This window comes from Chaetura pelagica, unplaced genomic scaffold (assembly GCF_000747805.2).
Source record: "Chaetura pelagica isolate M959 unplaced genomic scaffold, ChaPel_1.0 scaffold8, whole genome shotgun sequence".
Taxonomy (NCBI): Eukaryota; Metazoa; Chordata; class Aves; order Apodiformes; family Apodidae; genus Chaetura; species Chaetura pelagica.
The window spans coordinates 2,246,271-2,258,015 of NW_009954544.1; the positions used below are offsets into that span (position 1 = coordinate 2,246,271).

The 11,745-nt window shown below is 42.4% G+C and overlaps 2 protein-coding genes across 2 annotated transcripts in view; both read right to left on the bottom strand.

The window, feature by feature from the left end:
* Positions 1 to 3,522, bottom strand: part of MSH2 (mutS homolog 2) — a 59,609-nt gene extending 56,087 nt beyond the window's left edge. Inside the window, exons 1-2 of the mRNA XM_010004999.1 lie at positions 3,424 to 3,522; positions 1,326 to 1,374 (exon numbers count right to left, since the gene is read on the bottom strand). Coding sequence (XP_010003301.1) covers positions 1,326 to 1,374; positions 3,424 to 3,522 — 148 coding nt within the window. The remainder of the gene's footprint in view (positions 1 to 1,325; positions 1,375 to 3,423) is intronic.
* Positions 3,523 to 7,358: 3,836 nt separating this feature from the next.
* EPCAM (epithelial cell adhesion molecule) overlaps positions 7,359 to 11,745 on the bottom strand; it is a 14,333-nt gene continuing 9,946 nt past the window's right edge. The window contains exons 2-9 of the mRNA XM_010005000.1: positions 11,592 to 11,696; positions 10,806 to 11,046; positions 10,160 to 10,225; positions 9,331 to 9,394; positions 8,852 to 8,953; positions 8,502 to 8,699; positions 8,071 to 8,112; positions 7,359 to 7,400 (exon numbers count right to left, since the gene is read on the bottom strand). Coding sequence (XP_010003302.1) covers positions 7,359 to 7,400; positions 8,071 to 8,112; positions 8,502 to 8,699; positions 8,852 to 8,953; positions 9,331 to 9,394; positions 10,160 to 10,225; positions 10,806 to 11,046; positions 11,592 to 11,696 — 860 coding nt within the window. The remainder of the gene's footprint in view (positions 7,401 to 8,070; positions 8,113 to 8,501; positions 8,700 to 8,851; positions 8,954 to 9,330; positions 9,395 to 10,159; positions 10,226 to 10,805; positions 11,047 to 11,591; positions 11,697 to 11,745) is intronic.

Genomic DNA, 11,745 nt, shown 5'->3' on the forward strand with positions numbered 1-11,745 from the left:
TGTGTGTGTGTGTCTGTGTGTGTGTGTCTGTCGGTCCGTGTGTGTGTGTGTCTGTGTGTCTGTGTCTGTCTGTGTGTGCACGTGTGTGTGTGTGTCTGTGTGTGTCTGTGTGTGTGTGTCTCTGTGTGTGTGTGTGAGTGTGAGTGTCTGTGTGTGTGTCTGTGTGTGCGTGTGTGTGTCTTATGTGTGTCGGTCTGTGTGTGTCTGTGTGTGTGAGTGTGTGTGTCTGTGTGTGTCGGTCTGTGTGTGCGTCTGTGTGTGTACGTGTGTGTGTCTGTGTCCCTCTCTGTCTGTCTCACATGTGTGTGTCTGTGTCCCTCTCTGTCTGTCTCTCTCTCTGTCTCTTTGTCTCTGTCTGTCTCTTTCTCTCTGTCTCTCTCTCTTTGTCTCTGTCTCTCTCTATCTCTTTGTCTCTTTCTCTCTTTCTCTCTCTCTCTGTCTCTCTCTCTTTGTCTCTGTCTCTCTCTCTCCATCTCTTTCTCTCTGTCTGTCTCTGTCTCTCTGTGTCTCTTTCTCTCTGTCTGTCTCTGTCTCTCTGTGTCTCTTTCTCTCTCTGTCTCTCTCTCTGTCTCTCTGTGTCTCTTTCTCTCTCTGTCTCTCTGTCTGTGTCTCTCTCTCTGTGTCTCTTTCTCTCTCTGTCTCTGTCTGTGTCTCTCTCTCTGTGTCTCTGTCTCCCTGTCTCTCTGTCTGTGTCTCTCTCTCTCGCTGAGGTATGAACTCCAGGAGTGTGCAGGCCTGCCAGGCTCAGCGGGCCGGAGACCTTCCCAGGCTGCCAGAAGGCACAGTGCTGTCAGACAGCCCGAGAACAGGGCTGTCCCCGTGCTCAGGCTGCCCGGAGGAAGAAGGCTGGAGGGCAGTGGGCTCTCCTCTGCTTCTAGAGGAAAGTGGTGTCCAGAGGCCCCGTGTTCCCCCTCTGACAACTCTCACCGACCCTACAGGGAGGTCATTCCTACCTGGCAGCAGAAGGAACGACGCGGCAAATGGCCAAAGAAAACATGGCCTGACCCCTGTTTGCACACGAGGGCCGCTCAGCTCAGGGACAGAAAGGGCACAGGCTGCCCCACAGTTCTCAGAGGGATCCAGAGCCCAGGCTACAGGCAGGTCTCTCTGCCCACTGTGCTTCAGTTTTTTTATTTTTCATTATCTTTTCCTTGCACTATCCTAAGCATTTGGTTTTGGTTTTCCTTCAGATGTAAAGACACAAAGGAAAAGAAACAATAGAGCTGACAATCTTTCATTCAGTGACTACTGTTTTAAGAATAATGGGAAATCCCAGGTTTCATCAGCTAAATGAAACATTCATGGAAGCTTCTCTTGTCTCTCACCACTTTTCTTTTCAGTCAGTTCTAAGTCATTATACCCCAGTTCAGCTGCCTGCACCATAACACCTACACACAAAACACGTTTTAGATTTTACTTGCCTGAGCATTTATTGCATAAATGCTTATCCTTTCTTCTGGTTTGCGTATCTTGCTGCTTCAGAATGTCCCCTTGACTGCTTCATCACTTGCTTTCTTCTGTATGTTACCTCAGCTTCTCCTACTTCTTCTACCCTTCCTTTCCTCCTCCTGGCCTGCCCCTTGTCCCAGCTATGGAATGCTTTTGGGACTCTTTCCCCAGATTTGTCACCTAACTTCTCCCTGCTTTCGACTTGGTGACTCAGTGTGCTCATCTTTAATACTTCTTGGTGTCACTAGATGCTTTCCGGCTCTAGAGGTCCACATGAGGAGTACTTCAGGTTTTCACATGACAGTATCATTTTACCAGCATGGCCACCCTGATAAGTCAGTCTGAAGGTGTTGATACGTGCTGGATATCTCCCCACAGGGAACCCTTTGGTGTTCCCACCTCTGCCCCACTCCTGCTCAGTGTCACCCTGAGCTGCCTTTTCCCACTGGAGCCTTCCCCACCCAAACCCTAGTCCTGTACCCATGAAGATACACACCTTCAAAGTCCTTTTGCAAACACACTCCCTAAAGAACCAATGGCACTTCTGGTGGAGAAGAGAAAGCAAGACCTGCCTTCATTTGACTTAGGAAGGAAGAAGCAAAGTATAAGCCCACTAGAGCTCTGGCAGATTTGTGTTTGCCAAAAATCTTCCTCTTACCTCCTTAACAGTTGTTATAATTACATCATTTTGGCAGACCTGTGGGATTTATTTTTTTGTATGAATAAGTGTACTTTTCCTAACCTTATTTCCAGAAGTGGCTAAACTATCTGGTCTGAGACATCCCTCCACCAAAAGTGTTTGCTTGCGGCAGGACTCATCTAGGAAAATTCAGCCTAAATAATTACCATTTAGCAAGTACATAGCCTTCTGAAGGCACTGATAATGTCAGGCAACCTTGCCACGAGGTGATAATACCAGGCCCACCCAAAATATACTTTATGAATAGCTGGGAGTGCTTGTCTTTGTACATAATGATGACTACAGATAAGGCAGAAGATACGACAAGAAGGAAAAAAGCGTCCTTGTCAAACAGCTGGAGAGGAGGTGGGCTCCAGGGACCTCATCACCCCCTTTAAGGGTGCTAGGCTGTAATTGCACCATGTTGCATTGCTTCCTTCTTCCTCCTCTGGTTGCACCCCTTCATTGTGCAGTTTGCTAGAGGCAGCACTGCTGAGCTGCAGACTCCTGTTTACAGAAAGCCACCACCTAAACCAGCTGCTAACGCTCTCAGCGTGGTGACCACCATCCATAAAAACACGTTTGTGTTATGACATCTTTTGCACAAAATACCACTGGATCAATCACCATTCGTCTGAGCTTCTGTCAGGTCCTTTGCCCAGACCAGCTCTGTGCACCAGTTTGATCTGAACAGGGACCACCTCCCTGATGCCAGCTGTGGTTGCTTCACCCTTCTTTTGCTAACAGAGTGCTTCCTGCTTTCTCCCCTGCCTACCAGGAACCAGAAGATGGCTGTAATTGCTACACACAGTGGCAGATGGGAAATGGATGCTAATCTACACCTTGATTAATTTTGTTGCCTTCTTATGCATAACTAGCACACAGAAAAGCTGCAATGCCTTTTCAGTTAAGAAAATGGGTGTCCTTAAACCACTCTACAGAAAAGAAAAAATAATCCTTTTTCAGTTAAGTTTAATTTGTATTGAAGTGTGATCAGTAGCAACTCGAATGCTTTTTGGGGATGTCACCAGAAAATGTTGCATTAGCCTGATCAATGTATGTGCGTATGTATGTATAATGCTGCAGAAACTTAATATTATCAAGATAAAAACATTTAGATAATAGAAGTTTGAAAACCAAAAATGTAGCTGTTGCCTTTAAAGGACCTTTTAACTTTCTTGAATGCACTTTTTTCACTCAGGTCAACTTGGCAGAGCCATGCTCAGTTTTGCAGGCACCTGAATGCACAAGTGTTCTGCAGTGCAGGGATTACCAGAGCCAAAAAGACGTCTTACCTGTATCAAGATTTTATCTACTATAACCTGGTAATTGTCTCCAAGATTACACACCACTTCCTTTTTATCTGCCACCTCCCCTTTGCGTACATCTGCCATTCCATGTCACTGCTAAGACAAGGAGGACAGATTGCTTAGCAAAGTCCATAAAACTCTGTGGGGATCATCCCACATCCAAGCCACCCATGCAGCATGCCTGGCTGTCTATGACCAGCAATGAACCTTTGTAATTAATATAAGACTATGGCCTTTTCTGAGAGTTGCTAGGATTCAGTAATTAGCAGTTGTAAAGCTGGGGCAGCTGAGCTGCAAGTATTTTTAGTCTCCTATAATATTTTTCAGGCTGCTTCAAGAAATCTGTCATCCAAAGTCACTCTATAATATGGCGATCGAAGTCCAGCAGGTGAGGATATAAATAAACGTGGTTCACAAACAAAATAATTTATCTTACCAAAATGAGTATGATTGTTCAGGGGCATAATGAGCATGCCAGTGTCAACAGGCCCTACGTACACAACACTCCATCCCTTTATTTTGTAGTTGTGGAAACTACTTGTAGGGATTTCTTAGGCCTTTGGAAGAACATTTTAGACTTTCTTGGTCGTGCTTTCTCAAATATCTTATTTGCATATCCTCTTCTAAAGAGTCTCTCATTGTCTTTGTGTAAACATTTATTTTTGCTCAGCAGTAATAATAACTAAATATATATGTTACTGTAATAATTAATAGCAAATGAATAGATTTGCACTTGCCTATACAAACAGTATTTTCTTATGTTGTACATAGACTTTCAGATAAATATTATTATTAGAGTTTCTTGTAAAGTTTGTGTCCATCACCTCTCTTTAAAAAAGATCACATTTACTCAGTCTCAAATTATTTAATAAATCTTTCGTTTGCCTTTATCACAATTAACATTACATAAAAAGAGGGAACATGGTATCACAACTTTGTGTAGAACTTCAGATTTTAAAAAACTATGCTCCTTCACGGAAGGAAGTTAGTGAATTAGGCAAATGGAAGCATGAAAAAATTTACCTTGTAAAAATTCATGCAGTGAATAATACCCCTATGTTGGTTTGTTTATTTTACAGGAAATTTGCTTTTTAACTTTGCTTAACACTTTAGAAGTATTTAAATAGAGAACACTTAGTATTTTTGCTATTTAATACCATATCATTTTTCAGTAGCAATGATTTTTGCCAACAGTTCAAAACTGCTCTATATATGAGAAGTAACATCACATGCCTGTATGGAGAGTTGACTCTCTCTGACAGTGGCTTATTTTTTTTTCTTTAATATGAGCACATTAGTCTCCTCCAGATATAAAACACTGTAACACACAATAAAGCTGCAGGATGCTGAATACACTAGTTTCTTAACACTTGTCCCCCTCCTCCTTTTCCATTTCCCCATAAATACACACTTTCATGCAGCTGGACTGTCACACAAGTACCATGTTGAGTAAAGCAAACAGAAAAAAACCCAATATAAATGTCAATAAAACTGTTTAGAAAAGGACACTAGGGAAGAACCTGTTATTGACCACCATTTTGAGACCTGAACAGTATCATGTTTGTACCACACTAACTGAATTTAGATAATAGTACTATCTCTTCAAATGTGGATTTAAATGGTATTCTATTTTTTAAATTCTATCTGTAAAGTTTGTGGTTTTCCAACTTCAATAAAAATGGACAAGGAAGAAGACTGTATTAGAGACCCTAAAGTTCTGCAAGTATCTAACATGAAAAGCTCCATTAGGTAAAAAAAAAAAAATGGAAGAGGATCTAGATGCCTTTATTCTACTGTGGGAAAAGTTGGGAGAAAACAATTTTCAAACAAACCGACTGGGACAAGACTCAGGCCACACAGCAGGTACATACCAACCAGTCAAGTCAGTGCATGTGCATCTTCAGCCTGGCCACAGCACATGACATCTCTTTCCATTTCACAGGCCAAAAATAAGGCGTGTAGTGTGTGTGTGTGTGGGGGGGGGGGGATAGAAAGAGGAAACAATAGCATTATTATGCTGGGGAGAAGGAAGGAATGACAAGGATACCATACTGCAGACATATGAGAAAGTCCAGGATACAGAGAGTGTAGGATTGAGGAAAACATTAATACACGTGACTAAGCAGAAGGTGAGCTTACTGAATACCAGGCTTCGCTTCACAGTTTACAGAGCTGTATGAAATTCAGCACACTGCAGGTGACCGCCTGCCCACCTGGGGAGAAGGGGAGCAGCAGCTATCGGCAGAGGGAGATACTGCCCTGGCAAAGCTCTCGGTAACAAATCTGCCTGAAAAAGGCTACAAAGAGTAAATTCACTGCACCAGGATTTTTGTACTTTGCAATTTGACAGAGGAAATACATATGTTTCCACTTCCCAACACACACTGCACTCAAGAAAAATCTGATAAAACCTGAGGGATCCAGCAGCTCAATCCACTCACCTAGAGTTCATCACACCAGATGTTGGAAAACCCAAGGGAACAGTAACTACCTGCATTTCAACATCCAACACAGCTACACACACACACATCACCTACCGCCTTGTTCAGAGCAGGTGTACTGGTGACCTGTGATACCAGAGGTATGTTCAAGACAGTCCAGTCACTTCCCTGTTGTATCTAGCAGGTCAGATGCACACAAGCTCTCCAACAGTGCATGTTGCATATTTAATTTTATGAACATAGCATGTAGAATATCATCTCAGTAGTTAATTCTACTTTTCTCATTTTAGGCAAGAGGGTCAAAACCAACACCACAGTGTTAATGAGATTCGTCATTCAGTTCCTTATCTTGTATCTCATTATTTCTTTGGCAACAGGAGTTACAGCATTTCCTTTATAAGTCAGATATGCTGGACAGACTAGTCATATTTACTTGCTAGTCAATATATGTTACACAGATTACTGACTGCCAAAGCAAGCGCTTTTATCCAAAGCTCTGGGAGGTAGATAACCTAAGTTTGGTCAGCCTCCGTGACAGTAAACAGCAATAACAGAAACAGATTCTAGCTCTGCAACAGCTTTGTAATGGATGGCTATGCAAATTAGTCGTGGTTTAATAGCTCTTCCCTAAGTCTACCCACCCCCAACCCTAAAGCCAGAGATTCTAGATTAGAGGCTTGTTTTATTTTAAATACTTACAACATTTGAAAGAGCTGTCTATGCATTCCTGAAATTGCAACATTCACAGCATGTTTATTTTTTGTACAAACAATCCATATTTTATTTTACTCCAGTTGCACATTAAAAGTGAAACATAGGATAAAGCATCCTTTTCACAGCTTTAAGAAAAAAAATCATGTTATTGAGATATTAGAAAGCCAATACAAACTGTTAATTGGAGTTCCAGAATATTTTCACCTGTGCTGAGGTTACTTGCTTTAAGGAATATTACAGTGATGAATCTGTAAGCATAACTTAGCAGATCATCATTTCAATATTGAAGAAAAGCCCATTTCAAAGTTTTATTAATTCAAGTCATAAAAAAGTTACAGCAAGTTCAAAATATGTACAAACAGCCATAAAAACATCGTGTTCAGTTACGCAGGAGACAGTCTCATTACAGCATGGCTACAAAACAACTTTTTCAATAAAACTCCCACAAAGGTAAAATAACCGTTTAGGTATGTATGCTCCAAAACTCTAGTAACAGCAGTTGTCAATTCATTTCATCATCATTAAAAAAAATCAGGGAGCAATAGTTAAGTTTGACTTGAGCAAGGGGGCATTTAAGATTTAACTCTCAACAAATAGTAAAAGTAATAGCATGGCTACCAGTCTTGGGTTTTAAGAGTTTTAGCAATCATTAAGTGAGCACAACTGCCTCCCTTTCAGGAGGAATCTTGCCAGAGTCAAGATCCATGCCACCAGTGTTTTTGCTGTCTTCTTCTTAGAAAGCTTACTGTGTCTTCATCGGTTTAATTATGCGTTCAGCCCTCTATGCATTTCATTCATCTCCTTTACCTGGAAGGGACAAGGTAGAGGGAGATCAACTTTTGTCCTGCTTCTCCACATGAGACCTCAGAAGTCAATAAGCCTTAACAACCCAGGTTCTCTTTAGCAAAGGGATTCGATGTTAACACTAACAGAATTGAACGTGCTAAGACCACTTCAGCTTTTATTATTTTTTTAAAAAGCACAAGACTTTTCGGGGTGTGTGCAGGGAGCAGACTTCACCATTTAGCTACAACATTCTCTGAATTCCCTCCCTTGGGGTGAAGCACCCTGTGCTGGTACCATTTGTTACTGTTCCATTGGAAACTCCCTTTTCAACAGGAACTGCAAACAGCATGCAAATCCCTTAACTACGGCTCTTCTCGACAGAAGAACAACAATCAGCATTTCCTGTGGATTGTATAGCCCTTCCTATAGATATGTAAAAATCGTACTTGCTGCCGGCACTGCCCCCCACCCTTGGGTAAGGCAGCAGATCACCAGATGCTCTTGAACCTAACACTGAACATGATGAACTACATAGAGGTGAAAACAAGTTACAGAATTTGAATACTTTCAGTCTCCTTGAACAGATCTGAAGCGTGCAAAGCAAGCTTTTGACCTACAGCAAACGTTAAGAGTTGCTGGATTCTGGCCAACCTCCTCCCCAAAAAAGACACCATACATAGAAATTCATTACCTCTGCTTTCACGTACTTCCCTTTCCTCCTTCTCGTGAGGACCTGGAAAAGGACAGAATAATTAAGTTTTATTTAAGTCTTGACCTACTTTATTGAGTTGTGACTTCAAAACTTTAAACTTGGAAGCTGTGCCTTCCCCCTCCTTCCCAAGTGCAGTACACAAGAGACTATCAACTACTTTAAACCAGGAGGCAAGACAAGTACTTGCTTCATCTCGACAAGTTTTTCCTAATACCTTCATTTTCCACACAACACTCTTCAGTCATAACATGAAACGATGGTATGTACACATACACATCATCACCTCATTCGCACCTTCCAAAGTCTCAAAAAAGTAGCCAGTTTAGAAATGAAAACTGTTCCTGTAAAATTACTCTATTTCCCAAATTACACTGTTACCCGTGCTGCTTGGCAGCTTTGTTTGAACTTACCAAAAGAACAATTGCAGCAACTATTGCTATTACTATTACTACAATGACAGCAATAAGGCCAGGAGTCAGAGACTTCATGGAAAACTCGGGTGCAATTTCATCAACATAGTAGACAACTGTCTTCTCCAATTTCAGTTGTTCATTGTCAAAGCTGATGTCTAGTCCCTTATCACCATGGAAGATGGGGTCACCTTTCATCTAAGAATAGAGAGAGACTTGCTAGTTGACATCATAATAGGCCTTGATCTAGCAAAAATTCATCTTGCTTTAGCCATCAAACAGCAAGACTACTGAATGCAATGCAATATACACATCTAGCCTTTGGCAGACTTTACCCATGACACACTTACATCTTTTTCAAAGTAGTAGGCCACATCAGCTATATCCACATCTCCAGGAGATTTTTCTGAGGAATTTTGCTTCAAATCAATAGTAATGAAAGGTTTCTCATACTGCAAAAAACAGAGTACAGTATTAAGAGAGCTAGTTTAAATCCAGCTATCTAGTACACGGCAAAACATTACGATTCAACTTGTGAACTCTCATACTAATCGAGTTTATTGTACTTGTTCTCAAGCCAAGTGTTTACAGCACGATTCAAATTCCATTTTTAGTGAAGCAAAGTAAGAATTAATCTACAAACTTAGGCAATACATAATTTCTCTGTAGTTCAATTCAGACACAGCTATTTGCTAGCTGTTCAGTAGGTTTCATTATTTTGAGGGCTTCTAAGACTCGTGCTGTTCTGCATGAGTAAAACACAAGTTTTCAAAGCTATTCAAAACAAAATAAAATTCTGATACTTTACTAAAAATTATGTTCCTCTTACCAGAACACTACTGATATAACGTCCATCCAGCATATAACGAGTGGTAAGAGTATCCCTGAAGAACCTGTAAGGATAGTAAAGCCAGAGCTGTTAAACACAGTACTATTTCACACATCTGTTTTCAAAAACAGGGAAGACTGGTATAATTGTTGGGAGTTATTTTTCCCCCTGCAGTTTCTGTGTTGACCCCAGCTGGCAGCTAAATCCTCAACTAGACTCTCACTTACCCCTAACAGGGCTGGGAAGAGAATCTGAAGGGCAAAAGCAAGAAAAAATGCTCCAACTCATAGGTCAAGATAAAGACAGTCTAACAAGTTAAAGGGTTGAGTGGGGGAAATAATAAACCTGAGGTGATGCAAAAGCAATCACTGACCACTAGCAGACTGATGGCCAGCTAACCTCAGCACAATGCCTACTTGGTAAAAACTTTTCAGATTTATTGCTAAACATGGCATTATACACTATGGGATATCTCTTTGGTCAGCTGGAGAGAGCCAACTTTTATGTGTCCCCTCCCAACTTCCTGCCCACCCCTGCCATCTTTGTTTACTTTTTGGGTAGTTTCACTGTATTACTTAAATTTTCCTTCAGTATATTCACTTGATTAAAAAAATAACAATGAATTTTGAATAGAAGTGAATCTCATTAGCAGGAAATTATTTCCAATACAAATTAAAGCAATTCTAGGAAGGATCTGCATGTCACTTCTAAGATGTCTTACAAAGGAGTTCAGTGATTTGACAATGCTTTTAAACAATTGTTTGGAAATACACTAGACACCTAGTGGTGCATGTGGGCAATGCCATGATGTCTTGCTATCATAACTTACTTATTTAAAGATTCAGTGTTCAGAGGAGAGTCTCTCTCAGCATGTTTCATTTCAATGATGATCCACCTGAAGCAATAAGCAAGCACAATGAATACTCTCAAAGCACACACATGTTACAGAGCATACTAAAAATCTAACCCCGGGGGGGGAAAAAAAAAGAGCAGTGAGTGGAAAAAAACCTAAAGAAACCCCTCTCAAAAACCCTTCTATCTCTCCTAGCTACTGAAGAGGAAAAAACAGTCGTAAAAGAGCATTTACTACTCCACCTTCATTCACAGTGCTGCCCTGTGATAGGGCAAGAGGCAACAGTCAAGAACTGGAACACAGGATAGTTCCACCTCAACGTGAGGAAAAACTTCTTTACTCTAGGCATGATGGAGCACTGTAACAGGTGACCCAGAGAGGTTGTGGAGCCCCCTCCTCTGGAGATTTTCAAGAGCTGTCTGGACACATTTCTGTGTGATCCAGCCTAGGTGATCCACTTCTGGCAGGGGGCTTTGATTAGAGGATCTCCAGAGGTGCCTTCCAACCCCTAACATCCTGTGGTTCATGCTAAGCATGTCATTCATACATACAAATCGTCAAAAACACAGAGCCACATACAGGAATGCTTAAATGTCACAACACACCCTGTTGAAAGACTTACATTGTTCTGACTAACTGATTGCACTTCAAGTCTGCATCATGTTTGTCTGTTCTTCTAACGCCAGCTGTATTCACACACCAACAGGTGGTTCCATTGCACTGCTTCGCCTTGAACACACCAGTATTTTCACACTCTGGATCATACAGCCCATCAGTATCTTCAAATGCATCTTTTGGTTTCTCACGGCGACCGGATTTTGTGTGTGCCATCTCTGCTTTCATCAACAGGCATTTTGAGGTCACTAGAAACAACCAGAAAGTCACGTTACACGGAGCTCTTAAGTCTGTAAAAACATGGAACTGTATCAGAAGCAACCAGATTTGAAGCCATTGCAAGGAAGAGAAGGTGCCCAGCACGCAGGTGGTGCAGAAAGTCAACAGCACTATGGCAGCAGGTTCTGAAGCAAAGCCACCCTCAGTTTCATTCAGCCAGAGGCTCCTTTACAGCTTAGCTGAGCTTGAACCAAGAGTAAGGTCCTGAAACAAGGCTCTTTGACCCCTGGAGGTGTAGAAGCCATGGCACTTGCTTAGAAGGAAGACAAATCTTTGGAAAAACCTTCGTCAACAGAGACCCAAAATTAAGGAGCTCGGGGGAAGCTGCACCAGAACAAACGCTCACACACCCACACCAGTTACAGCAGAGGAGCCGACGTGGAAAACCCAAGTTACTACTGCTGTTTGCTGGGAACTCCTGCTCATTCCCACGCACCCCCTCGAGTTCAGCCCCGGGGCACGTCCCCCTGCCCACCGCCCCACGCCGGGGAGCGGACCCCCCGGCTGCACTCACGCGTGTTGCAGTTCACGGGCACGCCCGAGCCCACCGCCTCGCACTGGCAGCCGCCGTCGGTCATCCGGCAGTGGGTCACACGCTTGTTGTTCCGGCACACGCAGGCTGGGAGAGAAGCGCGGCTGTGAGCGCGGACCCCCCCCGGGGGGGCGGA